Source organism: Aedes aegypti, chromosome 3 (assembly GCF_002204515.2).
Source record: "Aedes aegypti strain LVP_AGWG chromosome 3, AaegL5.0 Primary Assembly, whole genome shotgun sequence".
NCBI lineage: Eukaryota > Metazoa > Arthropoda > Insecta > Diptera > Culicidae > Aedes > Aedes aegypti.
The window spans coordinates 274,813,772-274,841,550 of record NC_035109.1 but is presented as its reverse complement, the minus strand read 5'-3'; the positions used below and the strand labels follow the sequence as shown (position 1 = coordinate 274,841,550).

Genomic DNA, 27,779 nt, shown 5'->3' with positions numbered 1-27,779 from the left:
ATATTTTTTTTTTTGGTTGAATTGGAAAATAATGCCCTCTGCAGGATCAATATTTCATATGGCGACTGCGGCAGGACAATAAGTGCGCATGGCATTTTGCAAAAAGTCACCCGCACCAAAATGTATGTTTTGTCTGGTAAATCTACTTTAACCGATGAACGGTTGTTGTTTAGAGAGAACAAATGAACAAATTTAGATGCTAGGCAATCAAATTTATTCTTTTGAGCTGTAAATCATATCCAATATAACGATAACTGGTATAAAGAGTGTATGGGAACCCAATTATGGCGATAGTCTGGTGGCTTTTTTTTACATTTTGTCCAATGAAATACAAGGAGTAAATTTATATTTCAGACAACTTCCATGACGATACGGTTCAATAAGGAATTATGTTCAAGTTTTGTGCTCAATTACTAGGATTCTTCAATCATACGATTGTAAACTTCCGCAAGCGGCAGCTGTTAATTTCATAGTAGAGAGGGGTTTTTCAGCTATACTCGATTTTTTAATTTTCAACTATTTTTCCGAAATAGCGAACCAGTAAGGCAATATTTGCTCATGCTCTTTTGTGTCATATTTTTAATTTTCACAACATTTCGACTCCTTTTCGAAATCTTATCAACATCACCGACTGGATTTGAGTTCATTTCGTCCAGATAATAGATGGTCCATAACTGGTACACTTTTATGGCGAATTCCAGGAACTTTATTGCTAATATTGGTATCAAGATTTTAAAAACTATTTTTTGGAAGTTTTACGTCAAATCTTGATATACTGTCAAAATTTCAATCGCATGAAAAGCCCAGCAAAAATGAAGGAAATTTATAAAAACATTTTAAGCTCATCCTTTTCGGTTATTCTGGCAACTGAAACAAGCTGCCATGAAAGCGTAAAAAGCGAAGAAGTCTTTGGAAGCGGCTTCAACGTATTCAGAGGCGACCGGAATTTTCCAGAGTCCGGAAGAAAATCAGGCGGGGGAGTACTCGTTGCTCTTTCAACTGATTTTAATTCTGAAGTAATCAACACACAACATTTTAAAGAATTCGAACATGTCTGGGTAAAGTCACACATAGCAGGTGAAACACACTTGTTTGCCTCAGTGTATTTTCCACCTGACCATGCGCATAAAGGCACGTATGAAAATTTCTTACAATGTGCCGAACAAATTTTATCACAACTCCCCCCAGAGGTTAAAGTTCACATCTATGGTGATTTTAACCAACGCAATGCTGATTTCATTCGGGACTCTGAAAATGGAAGTATTTTACTCCCAGTCGTTGGGGACAATGAAACATTGCAGTTTATTTTCGATAAAACCGCAAATTTAGGACTTAATCAAATTAATCATGTTAAAAACAGACAAAACTGTTATTTGGATTTCTTATTGACAAACATTAACGAAGATTTCTGTGTAACTGAGTCATTGAATCCATTATGGAAAAATGAAGCGTTTCACACAGCAATCGAATATTCCCTATTCATCCATAAGAATGCAAGACCCAACGACTATGAATACGAGGAAGCCTTTGAATACAAATCAGCAGACTATGAAAAAATTAAATGTAGATTAAATAGTGTTAATTGGCAAGAAATAATCAGAAATGGAGGAAGTGTCGAAACTGCTGCATACATATTCAATGAAATTGTACTTGAAATCATAAAACAAGAAATTCCTTCCAAAAAAATACGGCGAAACCTCAGTACAAAACATCCAATATGGTATAACAACCACATAAAAAATCTGAAAAATCGGAAGCAGAAGGCACACAAAATTTATAAGAAACACCAGAAAGATGAAAACCTAGCAAAATATTTGGACATTTGCAATCAATTGAATCTTGCCATCAGTGATGCTTTTGATGAATATAATTCAAAAACTGAACTTGAAATAAAGTCCTGCCAAAGAACTTCTTCAATTACGTAAAAACAAAACTAAAATCTGACAATTTTCCATCCGTTATGCACCTTGATGAAAATGTGGGTGACAACTCAGAAAAAATTTGCAATCTATATGCAAATTTTTTCCAAGAAATCTATACTACATTTTCGGAAGAAGACCGCGATCGCAATTATTTTGCGTTTTACCCGGAATTTTCTAGAGATATTGGTGTGAATCAAATCAATGTGCGGGAAATTTCAGACGCTCTAATGAATTTGGACGCTTCAAAAGGTCCCGGCCCTGACACGATTCCACCAATATTTATGAAAAATTTTGCAAAAGAACTTACAGCGCCATTGTTTTGGCTTTTTAATAAATCCCTTGAATCCGGAATCTTCCCAAAAATATGGAAAAGCTCCTTTTTAGTGCCTATCTTTAAATCTGGCCGAAAATCTGACATACGTAATTATCGTGGTATAGCCATTATCTCTTGTATTCCAAAACTTTTCGAGTCAATTGTCAACGAAAAACTATTTCTTCAAATCAAAAATAGAATTACTGACACACAACATGGCTTCTTTAAAGGTCGCTCAACCTCAACAAATTTACTTCAATTTGTTGACTATTCATTGAATGCAATGGATAATGGAAAACACGTAGAAGCTCTTTATACGGACTTTAGCAAGGCATTTGATCGCCTAGACATACCAATGCTACTTTTCAAACTAAAAAAAAAATTGGAATCGAGCCAAGACTGCTGAAATGGCTTGAATCGTATTTAACTGACCGCCAACAAAGGAAACAAATCAAAACCAATTCAAGTCACTTCGGGTGTCCCTCAAGGCTCTCATTTGGTACCTCTTCTTTTTATTATGTATGTAAACGACATTTCCTTCATTTTCAATAAACTGAAAGTGTTAATTTATGCCGATGACATGAAGCTCTACCTGGAAATAAGAAATGAAGAAGACATCAATGTATTCCGCAATGAAATAGAAAAATTCTACATATGGTGCAAAAAAAGCCTATTAGAACTGAATGTAAAAAATGCAACCTAATATCATTTAGCAGAAAAAGAACAACACCACGAATTTCAATTTCATTAGGAAATCAAAATGTAGAAAAATGTGAAAGAGTTGGGGACTTAGGAGTAATCTTAGACTCTAAGCTTTCTTTCGTAGACCACTACAATACAATAATTCACAGGGCTAATAACATGCTAGGGTTCATAAAACGCTTCTGCTACAACTTTCATGACCCATACACAATTAAAACTCTATATATTGCATATGTCAGATCAATCATGGAATACTGCAGCAATGTATGGTCTCCTTTCTCAATCACACACGAGGAAAGATTAGAATCTGTACAAAAACAATTTCTACTATATGCTCTTCGTAAATTAGGTTGGACATCATTTCCACTTCCACCCTACAAAGCACGCTGCATGCTTATTGACATACAAACTTTGAAAGAGCGACGTGAAATCACAAGAGTTTCATTTGTAAATGATATCGTTTCGCAACGTATTGATTCTACAGAAATCTTATCAAAATTAAATTTCTACGCTCCTTCTAGGCAACTACGAAATCGTAACTTATTCTTGACAAATCATCATCGAACAAATTATGCCAAAAACGGGCCTCTAAATCAAATGATGGCCATTTACAATCAACATTGCGAAACTATTGACTTTACCATGTCTCGGCAAAATCTAAAAACATACTTCAAATCCATAAGAAATCGCTACGCATAAAATAAAACAAAATGAAATTAACATTACTTACACTACACTTTCTTTTTCAATATTTTTTATAAATTTCATAATTTTAGTATTAAGAAATGAAACAAAAATATGTATATGTAAAATGTACTAGTCTACGTCGGTTGACGAAATAAATAAATAAATAAATAAATTCAATACTAAAACCACAGAGAAGTAAAACTGTTCATATGGGCTCTTTTGCAAGGTTTGAAGCTAGTAATTAACATCACCGAGTCATGCTTAGGTTTTAGAGAAGCGGTTAATTCTGATTTTAATCCATACTGTTGACATATTACACTCATTATTGGTACACCTACCCTACATCATCAGGATTTCAAGAGAGTTTCACAAATATGGATATGTTGCTATGCATGCTACAAAACCCTTGGCAATAATCCTAATTAAGAGGTATTTAGGATATAATTCCTAGAAAAACTCAACCGGAATATGAACTTCTGGAAGGAAAATCTTCAGGAATTCGTGGAATTGCTATTGGGGATTTTTTGAGTTTTCATTATGGAGAATTATAAAATAAGGAGTAATATGTAAAGAAATCTTTGCAAATTTTGTATAATTTCTTTTGAATAATTTTTCATGTTCAAAGGCAGTTTCTTCCTAGATGATTATTGGATGTGACTTAATTGCAATTGCTAGTCATATTTTGTTGTTGAAGAAATCGTGAATGAACCTCTGGGTTACTGGAACAAATCTCTAGAGGATCTCTTAAAAAAATTAAGAGGAAATTCGTGGAGGTTATTTCAGAAATACTGGGATAATTGCATTACACTGGGAGTGATGTACAGATACACAGTTTTTTTTAATAAGTCTACCCCTTCAAATGACAATACATTGGAAAAGCATGATACTTAAACAAAATCTTGCTCTAGTCAGAACTTATCAAATAGTCAATTAAACTAGGGGAAATCCTTGCAACGAAAGAATAACACTACTCCTGCTCATATCTCATAACTGGTGAACAAACAGAAATCCCAGCAGCAAATCAAATCGATCCAATGATGTGTGTAAACAAGGACATAATGAATTTGTTTATCACTCGTTCCGCATTCCGGATTTTTCCCCTTGATTCACGTCGTACCTATTGCTCACTGACGACACCTTCCTTCTCTCTATAGCTAGCTACCGTTATAGAGACGGGGGTGGTAGTGCTTGTGCTACCCACTGCTACCGTTATTCGGTATTCTTGTGTTTCGTGGTGAGGAGCGCTGCTGTCGTACCGGTGATGATGATTTTGATGCACAGACAGGTGATGAAAAATGAAATCCCTGAAGGGTTATACACCAGGCAGTCGTGAAAATAAAGGTATCGCCAATCTGGATAGCTATTAATTTGAATTGATCGTATGATTATTGATAGATGATGCCGAGGGACTAGAGATGTAGCTTTAAGAAGATATATCCATTTAAAATTATACATCACATGAATTGAAAGAAAATTTTTATCGGAGGTCCAAATAATAGGTTCTCATCTCATAATAGCACCTTTTCGTTTACGTTAGAAACATTAACTACAATTGTTTTTCTTTTATTTGCAGTCCATACTGCAGCAGTTCCCCGACGATCATCGACGAAAGTTCCTGTACCAGCTGATCAGCAGAGAGCAGCACTTTGTGACGGCAATCAACTTTGGAATTGATCGCTTTGTGAACCCTCTAAAGGAACGAAAGGACCTCATCTCGCCCAACGATCACAAAACACTCTTTCAAAACATCGACGAAGTACGGCTTTCATTCAACGGCATTTCTCTTCTAGTATACTCAGGTGTGTTCTTTTTTTCAAGCTATCACGAATATCTGAAGACATCCTAGAGCAAATCATCCAAGATGAAACCGAGCCTCAAATCCACTTTGCATCCCGCGTTTATCTGTCCAAATGTACGGCCCTGTGTGCGGCCTACAAAAAGTATTGCAATGGCCTCAAGAAAGCCGACTGTGTGCTGGTAAGTAATTTGAAGTATTCGAAGGACAACTGAAGTCTTGAACTCTCGTCAACGCAGGTCAACAAATCGAGAAACAGTAGCTGTGATTTTATGCGTTTTATTACGGAGCCACCGGTGCCAAGGAAACGTCCAGATCTGACCACCTTCATCCATCGACCTTTGCAGCATTTTAGGGAAATTTTAAAGCTAGTGCAGATGATCGCCTCCCATTGTCGTGTAGATAGCGAAGAACATAACAACTTCAACAGTATTATTAATGAATTACAGGTATTCAGATCAATCAAATACCATTTAATCAAGATATTCACAAATTGCTTCTATCAGCTGGCGTATCGAGAGATTACCGTAGGTGGAGGCCTAATGGAACCAATTGGAGAAGGTCGACCGCTGTTGACATTACAAGATCTGGAAGCCCGGATGGTGTTCACCAAGTGTAAACCATTTCAACTGGCTTCGCACGGGAGGCAATGGATTTTTGGTAAAATCAATAAATTAATTATATTTGCTAGTATTTCGTCTCAACTCGAATTTAATTGCAGGTGGCGATTTGTCGCGTGTGGAAGGCCGTTCGGTGAAACCGTACTGGACTTTGCTGTTCAGCGATATCCTTCTGTTCGCCAAGGTTAGCCGGGATCGAGTGTTATTTATCACGGAAGAGCCAATTGCACTATCGACGATAACGGACTCCTGTTTCAACATAAGGAAAAAGAGTAAGTGTAAATTGAATGTTGGTTACTTATCAATTATATATGAGAAATAAGAGATGGTAGGCCCACTGCGATGTGGAACACGAGTTGCGATTTGCATACAAGTTCACTTGCGTGCTAGGTGGTATGCAAAATAATTGAAGCTTTTTTAGCTTGAATGAAACAAAAATAGCTTTAAAGCTAAAAAGAATTATTAAAAATAAAATATGAAGAATAGGCTTCATAAAACAATTATATCATAAATTTCTTTGAATGGAGAATAATACTCCAGTATTACGGGAAAATTACGCGTAGCAAGTAATACCCGCAAAGAGCAAATGAACCATAGTAGGGTAACTCGGTGTAACACGCCCCAACGGTGCAATACGCCTCTCTTCATTTTCACGGGATTGAGGCTTCTTTTATACGTAAATATGATCACATATCTTGAATATCTGCGAAAAAAATGATGTTGCGCATATATGTTCTTCGAGAAGTATAAACAATCAAGAGAAATTCTAAAAATACATATCAAAAATTAGGTTTTTGGTTTAAAATTTTGCTTCTGATAAGCAAGCCTCAGGGTGAATGAAACCCATTCTTTACTTTTGTACTTATTACAAAAACTTTTACCGGAAGACGAATGTTATTAGACCCTTTTAAGCTTAGCAGGTGGTAGAATTCTCCTTGTAAGCATATCTACAACGTTGTAGACCTCTTTTTTATGGGCGGGGCATATTGCCCGGGTTGTTTTTGAACGTAAACATTGGGACCGCTTACAAAAAACATCTTGTACACTTTTTTGAAGCAACCTGGAAAGAGAAAGTTGCGTTCAGAGTATGACCAACAAAATAAGCAACACATTGACATAAACAACTTTAGCAGAGATGCATTTGCCACTTCGATAGAGAAGTATTTCCTAAGGGGGGCGTATTACACCTTTAAGCGAGGGCGCATCGTACCTTCGTGCTGTGCGTACACGTATTCTCTCTGCTCGTGGCAGCTTTTTAAATGTACCTTAAGCAATAAAACAGTACTTCTCATTGCTACAAAAACATAACTTTTTAGTGCTAAAATGAAAACGGTACTTTTGAGCGCTACTAAAACATTATTTTTCTACTATTTATCCCTTCACCATCTTTGTTTGGACTCGTGCAAATCGCAAAGAAAGGAGACAGTCGCGTTTTGCCGGAAACTCCTAAAGATCGCGAACTTCTTCTCAAACATTTTGAAAAGAAGAAGCACAACTTTTTTTACTTATGACCACTGAACGTTTGATCAAAGTCGTATTGAAAAGTCTCTCAAGTGACTATAAGTCACCCGATGAGATCAAAAATGGAATAAATGATTTATTTGGATTTTCTGCAGTCCAAGTAATCATTATGATCAAAAGAACTCAATCTGGCATTCTTCGGAGAGGGCTTTCTCAAGAATATTATGTAGTTCACTTTAATAAAAAAGATCTAAATAATATTAAAGCTTTAGAAAAGACAAGACTTATATTCGATGTCCGTGTGACATGGGAACATTTATAAAACCTGGAGGAAATTTCCAGAACCCCATTCAGTTTCGTCGGTGCTGAAAGTAGGATCATGGAACAAAACATTGCCGCATGGATGCTAAATTCATGATTTGCGGAGGAGCCGATCCTCTCCATTTTCCTCACCTATCTAGTGCCTCTCCGCTGATAACACTCGGATAAAAATCGGAAACATCCCGGTGATAACACATACTCCCTCCGACGATATTGTTCTGTATGCGCTTGCTACTCTCATGACCATGAGTCGGAACAAGCTGTTGAGCTTGTCCCGATTGGGCTTAGTTTGCAATGCTTCACTCCAGGCCGGAACTCCGTATCTCAGTATCGACGATAATACTGTGCATTGCGCGATTATTTATTGCGACGGCGATCTTGAAAACTTCTTAAAATGCATGTAGATCGCCGCAGGTACTTCAAATCGTCTTCTGCGCGATTATTTCTGATTGTCCAAGGCATGATCGTGCAGAAGACACCAAAACAATTTGAAGTACCTGCGGCGATCTACAAGCATTTTTTAAGATAGTCGGCGCGAGAATTTTTCGCGCCACGCATAATACGCTTGCCAGAAGACGCCTCGTACTGCTTCTCGGGTAATGAGAGTTCGGCATGATCCTTGTAAGTGCGCTTGTCGCTTTCTCACATGCATAGTCGGCGTGGCTGTTGAAGTTTAGCCGATCGTCTATCATCACGTCCAGATGTCCGAGAGACCTCTGTGATGCTATGACATGTCTCCCGACGGTAATCTCAGTGTGTTGAACCGCTTTACGATTGCTGACTAGGAGCGCTTCTGTTTTGTGGTGTTTCATCCAGCTCTCGACCAGTGCCCATTGCCTCCGTGACTAGCACTTCCACTTCCTCCAGCGTTTCACCTGTTACCGTTAGGACGACGTCATCAGATCTCGAAGCCCATGGGTAACTCCAGTGATATGACCCCGTCGTAGATCTCATTTCACAGCGTCGGACCCAGTATGGACCCTTGTGGAACTCCCGTCGTTACTCCTAATTACTTTCAACCGGCGCGCTATGGCAATAGCCAGTTGGGAGGCGCTATTGAACGCGTTCTTAACGTCAATCGTAAAATCTCTTCTGGAATCCGAACTGCCTTTCTGATAGTCCGTGCTCGTTCTCCGTACATTTAGCCATACTGTTTAAGATGACCCGTCCCAAGAGTTTGTCCAGTGTATCCAGCAAGCATATAGGCCTGTATGATGATGGATCACCGACTCCGGGTACGCTAGGATGAGTGACACAAAAGAAGGTGCGAGTATTGAGGCAACTGTGTGGGAGACAAAAGATAGCTCCAGCTCTACTCTTTAAAACTCTTGGAGTAAAGCACAATGTGTTTCGTTTGGTGCTTTTCATTGAAAACATAATCGAGAAGGATATGAGACCGACGGCGGTGTCGAATTTTTTGCTTGCTCTACACTTAAAACACTTACACAAAATCATGTGAGGAATTTATTCACAAATTTCATAACGTCGAAAATGGCCATTTTTGACACCGTAACGCATTTTGTATGAATATTTTTCAAATTTTGTATGAGCTGTAACATCTAAGGACACCCCACCCCCTTCAGTGTTATGAAATTCGTGAAGAATGGGCCGTTACGTAGAAAGCACGTGAATTTGAAACTAGGACGTAGGACATTTCTTACAATGTTCGCAAATTATTTTGTTATTAGAGGCCGTTCATTAATTAAGCAAGAAGTTATGTAGGGTGAGTCATGTGGAGAGGCAGGAAGTTGTTCGTTACGTGCCAGACAAATTATTTTTAATTTCATCCAACAAATCTTCCCTCGAGAGAGGGGGGTATCAAAAAAACGACAACTCTTGACACTTCCGTGTAAAAGCAATTCTCAACGATCATGCGAAAATTTTATCAGATATATTGAGTCTAATCAAAGCAATCGGTTGTTCAGGAAATTGTCAAAACTCCTGGTCAACACGAAAAAAGGGGCTCTGCACAAAAACCATTCGCTTTCTTTCACTCTTACATAAAATTTGAAAAAGTCAAGTAAAAGTCAAAATCCCATACAGAATCAAAACAATGCAGAGCCTCATACCGAAGTCGTCGAAATTATCGAAGTAGGGTAAGTAATCCATTAGTTGTGGGTGCTCCTATAGTTATGGTAACGCCATTTTCACTGATTTTATTGCAAACCACAGAATCGACACTGCCAATCGACGTATTGGTTTGTTGATACACGAAATAGTTGATAACAGCGTTCAAATTACTTGAAAGTTGATGAAATATCTCTAAAATTGATGAAACTTTTCTTACTTGTACCAATAGTTGCGGTAAAGTGTTCCTACAGTGGAGGATCCCATGAGAAAACAAAAGATACCGCAACTATAGGAACGCAAATTAAAAATATACTGCAACTAAAGGAACAGTGTATCAATATTGGAGGTACTATTTTTCACTGACATGCCGTTGGCTACTGCGATGATCAATCGTACTTAGTATTGGTACATCCACTATGGTCCAGTGCACGAGTTTACCAATTTGACGTTAGAGCGGTGCCGAATTCACTAGTTTCCATGGTCACATAAATAACACGGCACCGCTCAAACGTCAACGAGTGAACTCGTGCATTGGTTCATTGGTACATCTACCCTATGTGTGAGGTGAAATCATGTATGATTTATGAAGTAAACAAATGTTTGTGTGGTTCGTTTAAGAGTGGCGTCCATCCGTACTCCGTCATCAAAGCAAAGTGATGTTATTTGAGAGAACCTTGCCTAATGCTCAGAGAGATTCTCAGCAACGGCACATGGGAGTTTTAGCACACAAAAAAGAATGCGTGCAACACAATTCATATTGCACTAGCACGTCTCTTTCAAATTAAACGTGCTGTCTCCCGGCAGCGCGTGCTGCACCGAAAGAGTTTTGAGTCGCACCCTATCTCTGGTGTTGTGAAGAGACTCTCGACAATAACCTACAGCTTTTCTGCACACGTTTCAACCGGCATTGACGGACCCTTGACTTTCGCCATGACCACTCGATAAGCGACTCCCAAGGGTTGGTGTCAGCTGCTCGGCACAGCTCCATGTAGCACTTGGACTTGCTCAGGGTTATTTAACGTTTGAAAGCAGCTCTGGCTGCTTGGAATACGACCTTTCGCTCCTCTTTGACTTCTACATTCCTTGCTCTCTGGTCACGCCTCCTGGCTTTCAGGCAAGCAGCGCGGAGGACGTTGAGTGCTTCGTTCTACCAGGATCGTTGCATGACACTCGTTTCCTACGCATCGTTGTATCACATGCCCTTGCCACCGCTGTTGTCAGCCCCATCCATGTTCAGGGCATCGATGTCGGTGCGAAGTGCCTCAACGGAGAGATTTTCGTCGAAAGCCTTCGTCTTTCACTGCCGATTGCCAATTGTGTTCCTTTGCACTGCCGCAAGGTACTGCAGGCCAATCCTGTATCGTATCGCTATGGGAGTTCTCTTCGTTTACCCTCCATTTCATGTTACCCGCCAGTGATGGTCTACAAAAAGTAAGGTCGATGATCGACTCCCGTCCGTCTATCCGAAATGTGCCTTCGTTGCCCAATCGTACGTCTAGCTTTGCTAGAGCCTCCAGTAGGTTGTAACATTGGTTACCCTGCTGCCCCACTCCACGGCCCATGCATTGAAGTCACCTCCAATCAGCACTGATTTTGGCGATCACGAACCCCGCATTTGGGCTGGCAATCACTTCCTGGATACGAAACCTACCCGTCACTTGTATTCCCGCTGTGCCTGTGCTATCCGCCACCCAATTAGAATTAATGAGTGGTACTCGATACGGATCAGCTGTTATCGCAACGTTGCCTTTAATTTGCCACAACGGTCGCTGTGCGGTGTCGCAGTGATTCAGGTTTATCTGCGCTACCTCCGTTATTGTTGGGCTGCGGGCGCCTTTTGGTACGCGCGGCAGTCGAAGCTGCCCGTCGAATGGGTGTTTCCTTCCTCCGGTAAACAGAGCATGCTCCTTGCAGTCTTTCCCAAAGTGACCCCTTTCTCCACATTTCCTTTACAGCTCGTCGCAGGGTGTCCGAAGTACATGCACTTGAAGCATCGCATCGGTGGCCTATCTGCTCGTGTAGAATAGTCGCTAACAGTGTGCCGCCGCACGACTTCCTCAGACAGATTGCCATTGGCTCCTTTCTGAGTGCGCCGCGTTCTAACCACGTTTTGTCCGAGTTCCTTCAGGTTCGGATCGTCTTTAACTTACCCAAGGATATCTACATACGTTGTTTGGTCGTTTGCCTTAACAAGTATGGGTGTCTTTTCGCTTTATTCATCGCTTTATTCATCCCTTCATCATTTTTTCTCCACCTTCTCTTTCTGTTTCTTTTTTATCTTTGGAGTTGACGACGGTTTGTCATCCATCATTGTTTCTGTCCTTTTCCGGCACACCTTTTCCTTGCTCATTGCGCTGCTTTTTTGGGACATCCTCTTCTCCTGGTGACTCTCTGCCTCGCTACTTCGTAGGTTTGTAACTTCGGAGTCCTAAGCTTGTCAGCCGCTGCTTGCTCCGTAACCTTCTTTAGTGCCTTTTGGGCAAGCTCTGCTCTTTCAAGGCAGCGTTGACAGAGGATGTGATGCTCATCAGCTTGCTCTTGATCGCGGTATGCACATTACGCCGGTCCTTGACGAACTGAATGAGTTCATCGAACTTATTCTTCACCTCCGTCAACCTCGAGTTTTCAGGTTGTTGCGCTCCTTGAGCATCGTTAGTGCTCAATTTCGGTGTGTACACTGGACTCTGAATCCCTAATCCTCCTTGTTGTCCTTGTGTATCACATTGCTTCGAGCTACGTCTATGCGTCGGAAGATTCTCCGTGGTATGCACCGCTTTTCAGGGACGCGTTCGCGTCCTCGACTCCTGCTGTGTTGAACTCCATTATATCGGCATTGTTTTGGAAATTCTCCATTTTAGTGGGTCCCCCCTCTAAGCCGCTATCCTCACTCGTCGTAAGTAGTCGCCTTCGTGATGTATGCAAGCAGTGATGCCATGCTAGAGTTGACGGTGTAGAGCCAGATCGATGCAAATCAGAAAGGTCCAACTGAGCCTACTTCCATCCGCTAAGGTGACGGGTTTAGAATGTACTTGGAGGCCTGGCAAAGTTTTAACGGGACGGGGCAGCCGTACCATCAAACCACTCATCGTTTCAGGGAGGTGTCATCCATTCACGGCTATCATCTCTGTATCGTGGCTTCTATGCGTGGCTCATAGTCATGTCTAATGCTGCCAGTCTTCCATGATCAGGATCTCGCTGGCCTGGATCCTAATGCCCCTGGTGATGGGCTGAAGTACTTTGAAAGCAGTACGGATCGCTTGAACGGAGTTGTGCTTGCGGACCTTTAGGTTTTTCTATGAGTTCAACAGAGCCCTGCATTGATCTCCCGCTACGTTCAAAACAATTTACTTTTGGATTGACTAGGAACCGTTAAAACCGGATCCAGGGCCCGGTCAAGCCAACTGGTAGGTTATCATTGGCGCTAGAAAACAAGTCCCTAGCTACCACCGCCATAGTTGTTGAATGTTGAGCTAAACAAACATTCAGTGTACAGTCTTTAGACCAATGAATATGTTTGCCGAATACATCAATCTTCTAAATCATCAGAATATAGAATCATCCTAAGATCTAGAACGTCATAATCACTTATGGGAATCAGAAAGCACCATCATGCGGTGAAATTCTCAACTAATCAATGTGTAATAAAGTGGCCCTGTCGCTGCTGTAAATCTTAACCGAATAAAGTATACTTTTATGTAAAACTTTTTCAGAGATACAAGCGTCCAAAGTTTCAAAATATCGCTATTTTTGTACCTTTTTACTACAACCCCTTCCCCTGGTAAACCATCTTCCTTTGTTATTTTCTTATATTTTTAAGCAAAAATAAACTAAATGTTTTTTTTAAATTGCAGAAATTTCGAAAATGCGTTCAAAAATCTCGAAATTATCGTACACATATACTAATGTAACTCTTTTTTTTAACTATATTTACTGAAGCTAAGTGAAGTAATTTTCTTATATCAGATTTTATTATCAGTGATATCACCATTGTAAGAGGATGGAAGTAAAGGGATTGTATTATATTGCGTTTGATTTTACTTATTCATATCTCCAAGTTCTGAAAATTTCAGATGATCTGTTAAAGCATGCACAAAGTTATTAATTTTTTTGCTGCCGTTCAAAAGATCTTTGTGGAACTTCATTCGAGTAAATACAAACAAACTCATCAAAGAAAAACAAAACTCCATCTAATAGATATCAAGAATTGACATTGTCGTTCGTTTAGAAGAAATATCTCACAAAATTACTTAGAATAAAGCCGTTCTCGATTCTGAGATAATATAGTGAGATCTAGTCTACCCAGTCTCCCATATTGCTTGATATTAATAAAACTGATTTTAATAGTTGGATTACTGAAGATAAAACCTTGTTTGTCTGTTACTATAACTATTAAAATCAGTTATCGTTGCAATTACTGAATGTCATTGGTTCCTTATTCTTGCAGACACTGAATTCCGGATAACCACCGATCCAAACGGCCGACAGATAGAAAGTCCAACCGTTCATTGCGCGCCAGATTTGACCAGGACCCCGAAAAGAAATTCCAAGAAACGATGCATAGTGCTGCGGGCACCATCAACCGAGCTGAAAGCAGTGTGGCAAAACCTTCTTACGAGACAAATGTATGCTTAAATGCTGAATCATTCTTAGCATTGTATAACAACCTTTGCATTTCCCAAATGTAGCTTTCTTGTCAACGCAACACTCGGATCAACGCCGCTGAGTAGCCCACTGGATTCCCCGGACATCATGCAAACGTTGGTACCCATGGGAGATATTGGCACGGCAGCAGCGTCAATGGCATCCGTCAAGGTACCGTCGCTGGACAGCATCCATCTCAAGAATCAACAGGTGTGTTCTAGCCTAGGTCTAGCGTCCTCTTGTAGTAGTGTGTCTTCACTGTCCAATGTCATCACATCCAATTCGGTTACTACTACGTTAGGGTTTAGTGCTAGGAAATATTCTAATTTTACTACCCGGAATAACACTCTGGACAGCAGAAGCTACCGATCGCTATCAACAGTTCCCGGTTCTATCTCCGAACTACCCGAACTAACAATGCACAATAGTACAAATAGCAACAGTCATCTAACAAGTCAACCCAATTCTGATGAAGTCAATAGCAACTATCTACCTAAGACGCCAAATGCCACGGAAAACTATATGGAAGGAAATACCACAGATCACTCGAATAAAAATCCGATTTCCACAAGAGACCGGATTTTGAACAGTTTCTCTCGAGGATCTCGGGATAACATGCGCTCAATCGTGGAGTTCAGTTTAAGTTCCGTTGGAAGATCTTTCATCGACAGTGCCGATGACTTGGAGGACAATCACTCATTCGGGGGAGACTACGTCCACACCCCAGATACCCCTCCGCCAAATGTATCTCCCTCGTCGTCCCACAGGAATTCCGAAACATTTTCCAATGATTTCAAAACGTCATCTGCTCCGAGTGCAGCTGTTTCCCCTATGGAGGATGACTGCAGCAAATATCTGCTGGCGAGTGGCTATGGCGGTTCCTGGGACTTGCTGGAGCTAGATTTGGACTTTCATCAGGTCAATTGTGATCCATCGTTCGGAAACGATGTGACCGAGACGGAATTTATGGGTGATGACGATCCGTTTGGAATGCTGCCCACGCAACCGACGCCGCCCAATTTGCTGGATCTATAGTTTTACTTGCAGATCTGTTTCAGCAGCAACGAAAACTGGGCCGGATGTGAATATCTGGACGAGGATGACATTGGAAAACGGCGTTGAGGGATTTGCGGAATTCCGTTGTGGCTAACGGTGGAGTTGCGTCGAGTTTTGAACTCTACAGAAAGGAATACCGCTGATTGCGCTGCATAACGGAACTCGTGATTGTGTTCTAAATCATACACAATATGTAAAAGTGCGAATATCGATTTTTTTTAATGAAACAAACGTATCGATTATTATTAATATTTTATAACTTTTTAGCTGGGAATATGAATATTTTTTTTACTGCATCCTCGCACCTATTAAACATTTCAGTAAAATATTTTGTAAATTTGATGAAATTTTAGGCTCAAAAGTTGACTGGAGGAAATTTTTCGATTTATTCAAAACTTTTGTCAACTAAAAACGCATATTTTTTTTATCCGACCATATAATAATTTTGTTAAACTATTGTATGAATGGAATAACATACAAACGTATCGACCGTAATAATTATATATAATTTGTTTACCGGCATATCGGTCTATTTTGCTCGAAGTAAAAGGGAGCATGGAGAAGAAACCAATAATAATACTAGATGGATAAGTACCGTGAGGGAACGGCTAGAGAAATTGGATTAAATGTTTAAGAGGGCATACCATATGAAACAGTATTACTTGAGACGTCCTTCCTAGTACGTCTTCTATGGGAACGGCCTGGCGTGTTGTTCGAATAACACAACCAAGAGAACCTTGGCTACCATAGCAACCTGGTTTTTACACCAAATTATCCGAACGTATACTAAACAAACCGAATGTCTTTTCGGATCTGTTCGGATAAATCTATTGTGAGTGCTCAGGTCAACCCGTTTTCTCATTATAACTCAAATTTGCGAGCAAATCATTGTTGTTTGCATGTCCAACGAGTGTAATATTTGCTAAAAAATGCAGAGCGATGAAAAACTGGATTTCAATCCTATTTGTGCTTACGTAGACAATGCGAACATGGGCAGATGTAGCAACTAATAAATACGAATTTTAGAGTCCACATGACTAAAAAATGGATAGCTTTTCAAATAATACCATACTGAAATCCTAAATATATTTTTCATATGGATACTTAACCCCTCTACCAGCAGCTTCATTTTTTACCGCAACATTCAAATTCAAATCGTTATAACTTTTTTTGTTTTTCAATATTTTTGCACCATTTTTTCACAAGCTCTCACTCTTCTAGTTTTAGGATCTGTGTCGATATTGATCATTGGTCATCTGGTTTTGGAGATATTCCAAAATTCCGTGGGGGACCGACCCGTAACTAGAACCCCCCATTAATTTCTCAGGCCACAGAATTTTAATCCTACTCGAATACTCACTCTTCGGGACAATACATTAATAAGAGTATGTTGTGAAAAAATGAAGCAATTTGGTGCAGCCGTTTTTAAGGAATGACCATTAAGGTTTCTGGAACCACGCTGGCCAAATAAAGATCTTAAGAACATCAAAAAACATCGTATCGTAATTTTCAGATATCTCCAAAAATACTGAACCGAATTGTATGATTTTTTCAGAGAAGTTTCTTATCACCTGGCATTATATAGCCCACATTTTATTTTTTTGATAAATTGATCAAAAACAAAATGGCCGCCAAAGACATTTTATATAGAAAATGTCGGTCCCCCAAGGAACATCGGAATATCTTTAAAACCAGATCACCAATGAATAATACCGACATGGATTCCTAAACAAGAAGAGTTGTTTGAGAACTTGTGAAAAAATGGTGCAAAAATATTGAAAAACGAAAAAGTTATAACGATTTGAATATTTATTTTGCGGTAAAAAATGAAGCTGCCGGTAGAGGGGTTAAAGGGCTTCTCAGAGAATTCGTCCCTAAGAGTGTAACCCTTAAATTTATTACTATTAGAGTGCCAGTACCAATGGTTGTAATGTACCAGTAGATAGGACTATGGAATAAAACGTATTTACCGTTTTGATTCATATTCCGAACACTTAAGGCCAACAGTGACTTCAAATGCATCTGATAGGCATTAATTAGTTGATATCTGTCCTTGAAAAATTTTACGTGATCGTAACTCACTATTTGTTGTAGTCCCGTGATGTACATGTTTTGTAGTAGTTTTAAACTTGTCGGATCTTTTGTCCGTTCTGAGCGTTAGTCACAAACGAAACGTGCATATATTATGCGTCTAGCTCTTTGTTGTTTTAATCCGTGCCAACTTATAAACTCTGTGTAACAACTCTGTGTGCATAGGTTAAGTTACAAAACTTTTGTAGTTTTTTCTCAGGCTGGCCCTTCAGGCTTATTCTGTTTTCTTCTTTCTTTTTTTACCTGACTAGGGATGAACCTGCCTACGGCAGAAAATCCCTTCAATAAAAAGTAATTCAATTCAATTCAGTTGATATCTGTGAAAATTTTGATTTCTCCGCAAAGTCTAACCGTTAGCAGTTGGGTATACTGATAAAATTGTTTGTTTAAACTTGTTTAATATTGTTTTTACGTAAACGTATGGAACAACATTTTGATTCTAATGCCGAACACTGTATTCATTCTGTCTCATATTCCAAACACCTTGATTCAAATTCCGAACAGCACGAATAAATCGTATTCAAATGAATAATTTCGCAAATCAATTTATCTGAGCTGGTTTTACTGGTCTCGAACTAGAGAATTACCATTATTCCCGAGGTATAAACTAGATTGAAAGACGCTCAAATAGAATTACAAATAACAACCATTTCTTGGTTAGTTGATGACATATTTCAATGAAACATTTCAACCAAATCGCCATACAAAAACCGAGTGTTTGGAATATGAGTCTGTACGGAATTACGTAACAGTTTGAAACAAAATTTTACTTCAAATGCCAAACACTGTGTTCATTTTGTCTCATATTCTGAACACCTTGATTCAAATTTCGAACAGCCCGAAAAAATCATATTCAAATGAATAATTTCGCAATTAAATTAATCTAAGCTAGTTTTACTGGTTTCGAAATAGAGAATCATTACTATTCCCGAGCAGATTGGACTACGTAAAAATTGAATTGCAATTGTTTGCCATTTCATTTTGATTTGATGACATATTTCAGCGAAACATTTTAACCAAATTCTCATACAAAAAAAAACGAGTGTTCGGAATATGAATCTGTTCGGAATTTGGAAGTAGTATCTATATAAATAAAAATAGAGTGGTGTTTGTATGTCACGAAATGGCTTAAAAACGGGACAAACGATTTGCACAATTCTTCCACTGTTGTGTTCTTGAAGGGTTCCGACGTGTTTGTGTGACGAAAAAGTTTAGGGAAGTTCTCGGAAAATTTGGTAAAGCGGGAGAGTACTGATATTTCATTTTGTATGGGAGGTTCCAAGACATTTTTCACCAGCCTACTATGGCAAGACGAAGTTTGCCGGGACCACTAGTTTTAAATAGATATACACTAGGGCGATTCAAATTTTGAAAATGTTTGAAAATCCAATCTCCCATATGCTCCATACCATTCTTTCCTCAAAAATAGTGTTCTGTGAAATTTTCAGCTTTCTGGGTGGTGATTTAAAGGTGGCCCAAAGACAATGTAGGTTCATATGGAAATTACTATGGAGAAATTTTGAGAAATGCTCCAAACACGCTAGTACTGTAATGTAAGTAGAAATTTATCATCCCATATTGAAAACTTATTCTTCAAGCCTGAAAATTTCACAGAACATTTTTTTATGGTAAGGATGGTAAGGATCATATGGGAGATTGGATTCTCAAACATTTTTAAATGCTGAACTGCCCTTATATACACTCCCGTGCAAAAGTTTGGGTTCACCCTCTCAAAAACATACAAAAGTGTTCAGTCCATATCTCTGTGATTACACGTCCAATTGAAACTCTTTAAGCCGCATTCGAATGGCAAAGAGTTATTCTTACTTCGTATGTATTTTTCCAAAAACATTTTTTAATTTTTATACTTTATTTTTACTTAAAGTTGTTACATTTTTCAAAAAAAAAAACACTGAAAAATCATATCTAATTTTCTCAGCATTGGATCGACCAAATTTTTGAATCAAAAATCAAATTAGAACCGTAATCTTATATTCTTTGAAGAGACCCCACGAAGTTTTTGCGGGAAAATCTGGAAAGTATTCAAAATCAATGAGACAGTCAGTCAAGTCATCGTGCAAAAGTTTGGGTTCACCTGAGCCGCACGCACATCATTTTTGTCAATATCTCTGCCATTTTTCAACCGATTTTAATAGTTTAAAGCTTTATTGAGCGCAAATAATATCGCGTACATGATTGGTTTGAGATTTCACAGATTTAAGTAAGTTCAGGTGAACCCAAACTTTTGCACGATACACCATACTGATGGGTTAACCCAAACTTTTGCACGATGACTTGAATGACTGTTTCATTAACTTTGAATAGTGCAAAATTTTCATGAGCATCCCTCAAAGAATGTAAGATTATGATTCTAATGACACCTTGTTTTAAAATTTTTGTCGATCCAAAGCTGGGGAAATTAGCTATGTTTTTACAGTGTGTTTTTTAAAAAATATAGCAATTTTAAGTAACAATTTAGTATACAAAGTTCAAAGAATGGTTTTGGAAAAATACATACGAAGTAAGAATAACTCTTTGCCTTTCGAATGCGGCTTAGAGAGTTTCACTATAATCACAGAGATATGGGCTGAACACTTTTGCATGTTTTTTTTTGGGGGTGGACCCAAACTTATGCACGGGAGTGTATAAAAATGAAGAAATGAGATGATCTTTATGCTTCATTCGAAAGATTTGAGTTGCTGCTCTAAGTGAAAAATGTTGAACCTATGTAAAAATCAACTACTTTGTTTAAAATTCCGTGAACCATTCCCGAACGTCTACTACTGGAGCACTAGCGCAACTACTGGAACACGTGTACCGTCAAGCTACCATTCACCGTGCATTTAAGAAAAATCTGGACTTCAAAAAATTGTATAACTTTTCCAAATAATTTAAAGCGTACTAGAATACCACTACGAAGCGTACATTTCTACCATAATTCAGGGGAAAATCTGAAACTAGTGGTGCGTAACAAAAAAACACTCAAAAATTATGTTTACAAATATCATGTTAAGGTCGCCTCGTACCGTTCTATGTCACCATTTACCGTGCGTATAGTTTTCGTCATGATTTACTTTTGTATCTTGAATCAACGTTGTTGGTGGAATAACTAAGCGCATTCATTTTTAAGAGTATTCAAATCGTTATTTACAATAAAGCCATGGAAAGTTTAATATATGGCTAAATTATCAATTTTTCATTTAAATCGTTATAGTGGGTTTGACTCAGAGTGTCGTGTTTCTCATGTATACCTAAATGAGCTAGTGTGCCATGCGATATTTCATATCGCAGCTCACAGAATATGTGAGACACGAGATGTGGATACGTACAAAATATATCTTAGTGAGCGAGTCTCATGAGACATCTCGTGAGGCTCGTCACATGCGCTTACTAAGAGTACTTTTATGCAGTTATGTTTGCCTAGTACAATCCCACGGAAGCATACGTATTCGGTCTATACCTATGCTTCTTCAGTGGCCAGCATTTGTCAATCAATTCAAATGCTAGAACCTCAACCGTGTTGAACCACGTCGGTGCTTTCAAACTGGCTACGGGCAGTTTAATTCATAGTTTAATCCCTTTTCCTTGTTTCTGAAACCTTCGCTTGCGAGGCTCAAACGCACTGTCACATTGAGATTTTCTCATGAGACGCCGCATGAGCCAGTGCAGATGTGATCGTTTGAGCTAGTACATTGCTACATGAGATCTAAAAAAATGTGTCTCACCATAGCACGTGCTCAAGCGCGCGATTATTTTTGTGCGCTCATGGCAAGCTGATCTCAAGCTCTTGATATGAAGCGCGTATACATGATGTCTGGTTTGACTGTATTATCCAAACCATATTCGCTCAAAAACTGAATATGAAGTAGTTAAATCACGAAAAAACAATAAATCTAATATTACCCAATAATTCCATGCCTTTTATACTAATGCACGGTAATAGGAACCAAACATATTGAGAAGGGTACATTCACCGTGCATTTGGGTTTCGACTGAAACACAATAAAAAAGCAATTTGCATAAAATCTCATTGTTTATACGATGAAATACCATCTTGCTTGTAGTAACCACAGCGAAAATTTGTTGATATTATGGAAAATTTGATACTGTAACGTTAAAATGAAATATGTGATTTTTTGGCGTTTCTACGAAGAGTGTTAAGAAATCTCATTATTAAACAGAATTCACATGATTTTGACAACATAAACAAAATTTTTCAAAAAGCATTGTGACAAGAACTACTTTATTTCATCAGTTTTGTATTATTTTGCTAACAAAACAATAATTTGTATAAATTTCATGAATATTCTGTAGAAATCTGTACATATGCACGGTGAATGGAGGCCGCACGGTGACTGGTGACTTAACGGTACCACTAGTGGCTCAAGCGACTTTATGCTCAAAAAATAATGTTATCACTCTTTTCATATGTTTCCTATATAGTAGAAGTTAAAATCTTTATGTTAACGCCAAAATATATCTGTTTAGGCTTTTCGTTATTATGTTATGATTTTTTCTTGAGAAATTAGATTGTTGCAGGCTTCTAAAAAAATGAAAAAAAATCAAATCGGGCGATTTTAATTAAACTATGTTCCATACAGAATTATGAGTCCTATTTTGCATGCATGATGGGTTAAATTACGAAAAGCAAACATTGTTCAAATCCAAAGGAATTCTTCCAAATTTTCGTAGAGGATTAATCAATCAGTACATCTAATTTTACTAGAAACTTCAACATTTTTTTTCAATTTCTACCAAGATTTTTTTAAATAACCCCGAGAATTGCTCATTCAGGAATTTTTCAAGAGTCTTGAGTAATTCTGAGTGGCCACCTTCGCCAAAAAAAATAAAAATTTTGCAAGAAAAAGAGATGTTTCGATAAATCTATCTATCAGTAGATCTATAATAATGAAAATGAAGGTTTGGGAAACGTCCTTAAATGACGTAGTATTTTTTGAAAAAAAAAAATGACGCCCCATCCCACATCGTAGCCTTTTCCGCATTCTAATACATGGTTCGTCACAAAAGAGTAGACTCCCCCCCCTAAAATGCTACGTCATTATGGACGGTCCCTTGGGGAAAAAATGTCAAAAGACAAAACGCTAAAAGTCATAACGTCGAAAGGAACAAAACGTTGAAAGCAGTCATTTTTTAACGTTGATCTAGAATTGTTTCATTTTCACATTCTGATCTATTAATAATTCTTTGAAATACGTTTGGTAAATTGTGAATTATTTATTCTTACGGAAAAGAATCATTCTTTCAAGTAATTTTCGTTATCTTGCAATTCTTTTCTTTCAACGTTTTGTCCCTTCGATGTTTTGTACTTTAGGCGTTTTGGCATTCGACTTTTTGAAATTCGACGTTTTGTTGAAGAGAAAAAAAGCAAAAATAGAACGGTTAGTATGTCACGAAATGGCTTGGGAACGGGTCAACGGAATTAAGTAATTCCTCCACTGTAGCATTGTTCAAGGGCTGCGATGTGTTTGTGAAGAATTTGGGGAATTATGGGGAATCCCACCGGGATAATTGAATAAAGAAGTTATATAAATATGACGTTTTGTTTAGCAATTGTTGCATAGGTTACTGCAAAGCCAAACGGGGCAGTACAACGTTTGCTGGATCAACTAGTAATAATTTTTTTCTCCACGTAATAAATTTCATATTTTTCTTGAATCAAATAAAAAACTAATTTGCATTGTCGTGAAGAGAAAAGATTGTTCTCAATTGCTGGTATTTTCCTCGAGTTAAGTGAAAAGCAGAAGTATCAGTTTGAGTGGAAAAAATTTGGCGGCCATCTTGGATTTAAGTGCCATTTTGGTTTTGAGTATTTAAATGAGCTTTTCATCTAGTTGGAACTTATCATATTGAATTTAAAAGGGCTCTCATTGAAAAAAACAATTAGTTGTCTTATCCTATTCTTTTGGCATTGCCTTTATGTTAGTTCAGAATTTTCCCTAGAAATCTTTTCAGGAAATCAACCAGGTTGAATTGAAGGAATTCCCGACAAAAACTCAATACGTTTTTTAAGCAAATTCTAAGGTATTCTATGATTTGGGTTCTTATAAACTCCTACAAGGATCAAAGAAAGAACTTCTAGACCCTTGAAGATGGTTTGGAGGATTCTTTAGATAAATTTCTGAGTAGAACAACAAAAACAAGCAACGGAGAAAGTTTTCTTGTTTTAGTTCATGTAAGCAGCATGCAGATCTCGCAAATAATGAATCTCTTCTAGATGGATGCCGATACCCCTCGAAACAAAAAGTACAGAGGGTATTTAGACAGCTTTGGTTCCCGCGGTGTGGGCAATCAACTTTCGATCTTTTGAATAGTCTTATTGCATGAACTATCGTACGCAAATTTCATTGGAAATTTATTAGACTAGAACCATTTTAATATTTAAGTATTAACTCGTTATTCAACGGATTGACAGGGATTCCAGAGCAAATTTTGAAACATTTGAACACAAAATTGATCTTCGATTGACCAGCAGTTGATTTCGAAACAAACTCACACAAATGCCTAGAGATTGGGTTGCTCACTCATTTGCTTTGCTCGTCCAAAAAGCCAAAATGGTTGAATATCCTCACGAAAAGATAAATAAGAAATAAGAAAGGGTTTGCCCACGCTGTTGAAATATTACTTGTAAGGTTTTTTTTTCGTCACTGTTCACTCAATTTTATCGAATAGTTGTTTGGTGAAGTTTTACCTAAAGGTTTAAAATAAACAGAACAGAATCTATTATACACAACCTTCATCCATTGACCAATCACGAGTTTCGTTGTGGAGGACGCAAAAGCGATAACTTGTCAGAAAATACAACAATCATCATCACATCGCATCATCGTTTCCATTCATCGATATTAAGCGGAAAATTCATCTAGCGCTAGATAATTGTTTTATTATCCAACCCTCATCGTACCGTTAACCTCAGTTGCTATGATCAACAGATCTTGGTTTGCAAAAACCACTAATCACAAAAAAGAAGTGCAAAAGTTTGAAGCATTATTTGATACAAAGCAGTCTGTGGGACGTTTTGCGTTTGCTTGCTAAATAAGTGGAATATTTTATTTGTATATGTCTAGACAATGTAAGATAGTTTTGAAGTTTTGCAAATTCCGAAGCAATTATGGATCCGTACAATAAAATAAATAGAAGGAATGTAATTCTTATTTACAATTAAGGAACCTTGGCAAAATATGCCAAATTAATGAGCTACAGATATTGATTCCAACAAGTTTGCAAACGCAATATGTTCCAACAGACATGTATACTTATTGTAGAAATATATACCTTATTCTTATTTATAATCATGGATAACTTAATCAGTAGAAACAATAATCTACGATACGGAAGGTAAAGTGACGAAAAGTCTGATTCAAAATCTGGGTAACGACACGTACCAACGAATTTAGGATTTTCCGAAGCAGAAGCGTAGCTCATAAACCCCAATCGATATGTTATCGTTCCCATTTGTTGTGGTCAACATTAGGTTGGTTTTGTACTCGTTTTACCGCACGGCACGATAAGTAGTTTGTGTAAGAGTTAGACAGTGAGAAGAGCATTGTAGAGAGTAGAGAACAACAGACAAATACAAATTCATCCAGATATGCTAATCCATAAAGATAAAGTTTGCCAAACAATATTTTTGACAATTATGAATAAGCAGCAGGAATAGTAAGAGTGTCATACACATCATGAAAAAAGTCCAATCAACATTGCCGTATGAAACAATTTATTCCGAAACGTAATTTTTCTAATACAATATACATGTCGTGATAGCTTTTCCAATTGATCGGTAAAAAAAACTTATCATCTAGATAGCACTTGAAAATGTGTTTGGAGTACTATTCACTCTGCGTGTAGTATTGATGATGCAAATTATGAAATTGAAATTGACAGTGAAAAACCTGAGTCTGTAACCTCTTCCGTTCAAACGAGCAGCTAAGGAAATTGAAAAACAAACCCAAAGACATGACCATAGAGAAACACTAGCTTAGCATACCCGTTTTTAGATATTAAGTGCTGAAGCGTGCAAATAAACCTATTTTACCTAAAAATTAAACGCTTGTTGGTTTTATTGCTTTGGCGCGAATCGTAGGGCCGTATTTGTTTTCTATATTTTGTTTGGTGAAATTTGGAATCGATTGTGATCGGACCTCACTACTAAAGCTGACCCCTTGCAGGTTCCATGCTTTGTTCTCGGACTCGTACATTGTAGGATAGGTTAGGGCCCTTGGCAAGTATAAGGCGCTTTGCCAACTAAGACCGACAAGCGTTCAATTTTTTGCTAGATATGTTAGCCTTTCTAGCATGTTTAGAGAAAGACTAGTTTCCTAATTCTTTTTCTTCTTTTCTGTCTTTCTATGTCTGTGTATGTCTCTCTCTATTTCTGTTCCATTCCTTGTGACGAATACAGTCAAGGTCAAGTAAGGTCCCCAAGCAGGTTGAGGAAATGATCGATGAAAAATGCAGGAGCCTGAATAAAACAGGTGTACCGAAAGGTAGTGCCCTGCATCTAGCCCAGTGGATGAAGGGCCAGCTAGACAAGCAAGTAGTGGAGTCCGATCCAATCGATTCCGATCCAGAAGCGGCGATCGAAGAATGGTCCCTTGAACAAGTTGCGAATCGATCCAAGGAGTTGAAGTTGGTAGATACCGATGGAAATGTCTGTAAAGCAATAAACGGGGCAGGGTCGCACATAAAGTTGACTGAAGGTCACCTGGAGGATAGCTCCACGTACGATGGAGATGATGACAACCGAAGTGTATCCAAAAGTACGACGTCGGATAGTCAGGTATGTAATAGGTAATGCGCATAACTGGAGTTATCATTGAACACTTTTATTCTTAATTTAGATAACCGTACGATCGAGTCCTCTAAGCAATAAGGTAGACACCATATCCGTCTGCCGGCAGTGTCACAAAAACTGTAAGAGCCGCATGAACTCACCCAGTAGTAATTCGTTAACAGTACAGCACAGTCAGACGTCATCCATCCGATGTTGTGTGTCTTCCTCAACGACCACCAGCAGTCTGCACAAGAGTGCGAACTCCAACTCCAGCATTTCTTCCACTAGCACTCTAACGATGCAGAGCAAGTCACCAACGAAAGTGGAAGATACTCACGTAACCTCAGTTTTACCAGATACCCCAGACTCTGCCCACAAGTCATCTCATAAACATTCGCCTCCAGCAGCGCTCAGCCTCAGCAACTACAAGTCCAAGTGCCAAACGCCCTGCCACTGCAAGTGTACTCCAAAAGACTTCGAGAAGACCACGATCAGTCCGGATGAAGTCCTCCACGAACGAGTCAAGATACTAAAAAATGTCAACGAAGTTAATGCCAATACAGGTTCCCCCAAGCTCAACGGACATCAGACCACCTTGCACGAGCTGCGTACCAGTAGATGTGATAGTAGCAAATGTGATTCCAACGATAACAATAACATCGAAGACTGGTCGTTGATGTTGATCGGTTTGGCCCAAATAAATCCTGCAGCATCGCTTGTCCATATGGATCCATTCGAAGCCGTTCCCACAATTTCAGTGGTTCCACCAACACCTGATGCGCTCAACAGCAACAACAACAGGCAACCCATGTCCCTGAACTGGAGCGATTCCAATCGCTTACAGCTGGGGATGATCAACGAAGACAACGGGGCGGATAACGATGAATATTCTCCGGATAACTCTCCGGAAGATGAAGTGGCGGAACCTCCGTATCGTGCACTGAGCACCGGTATGAAGCGATACGGAACGATGTCCAGTTTGGAACGGGTGCCGTCCGATGAAACCGACAAAACCTACAATTCGTCCGAGGAAGACTCCGAAAACGGTATGGATAATGAATGATCTCCCTTAACCTTTTAAAATCCCTAACACAAAGTTACCTACAGTCTTTTTTGACCTGAAATTCAAAACAGTCCGCAAAAACTTGTGGGTTGGTCGTTTTAAGATTCATTGGGACTTTTAATAAATGAGCAATTCTCGCTGAAACCAGGCCGCCATCGGCACCCATCGTTAGAATTCCAATGTTATGTCACTGATCGCTAGTTTTCGATAAAACTTAAGGGTGGTCCTTTCTGTTTTCTCAAATTG

At 38.6% G+C, this 27,779-nt stretch overlaps 1 protein-coding gene across 1 annotated transcript in view; it reads left to right on the top strand.

Moving 5' to 3' along the window:
- The window catches only part of LOC5565485 (serine-rich adhesin for platelets), a 76,596-nt gene that overhangs the window by 22,679 nt on the left and 26,138 nt on the right, over positions 1 to 27,779 (top strand). The window contains exons 4-12 of the mRNA XM_001649808.2: positions 5,198 to 5,380; positions 5,443 to 5,601; positions 5,659 to 5,868; positions 5,926 to 6,079; positions 6,141 to 6,311; positions 14,336 to 14,513; positions 14,577 to 14,742; positions 26,099 to 26,476; positions 26,538 to 27,516. Of these exons, the coding sequence (XP_001649858.2) occupies positions 5,198 to 5,380; positions 5,443 to 5,601; positions 5,659 to 5,868; positions 5,926 to 6,079; positions 6,141 to 6,311; positions 14,336 to 14,513; positions 14,577 to 14,742; positions 26,099 to 26,476; positions 26,538 to 27,516 (2,578 nt within the window). The remainder of the gene's footprint in view (positions 1 to 5,197; positions 5,381 to 5,442; positions 5,602 to 5,658; positions 5,869 to 5,925; positions 6,080 to 6,140; positions 6,312 to 14,335; positions 14,514 to 14,576; positions 14,743 to 26,098; positions 26,477 to 26,537; positions 27,517 to 27,779) is intronic.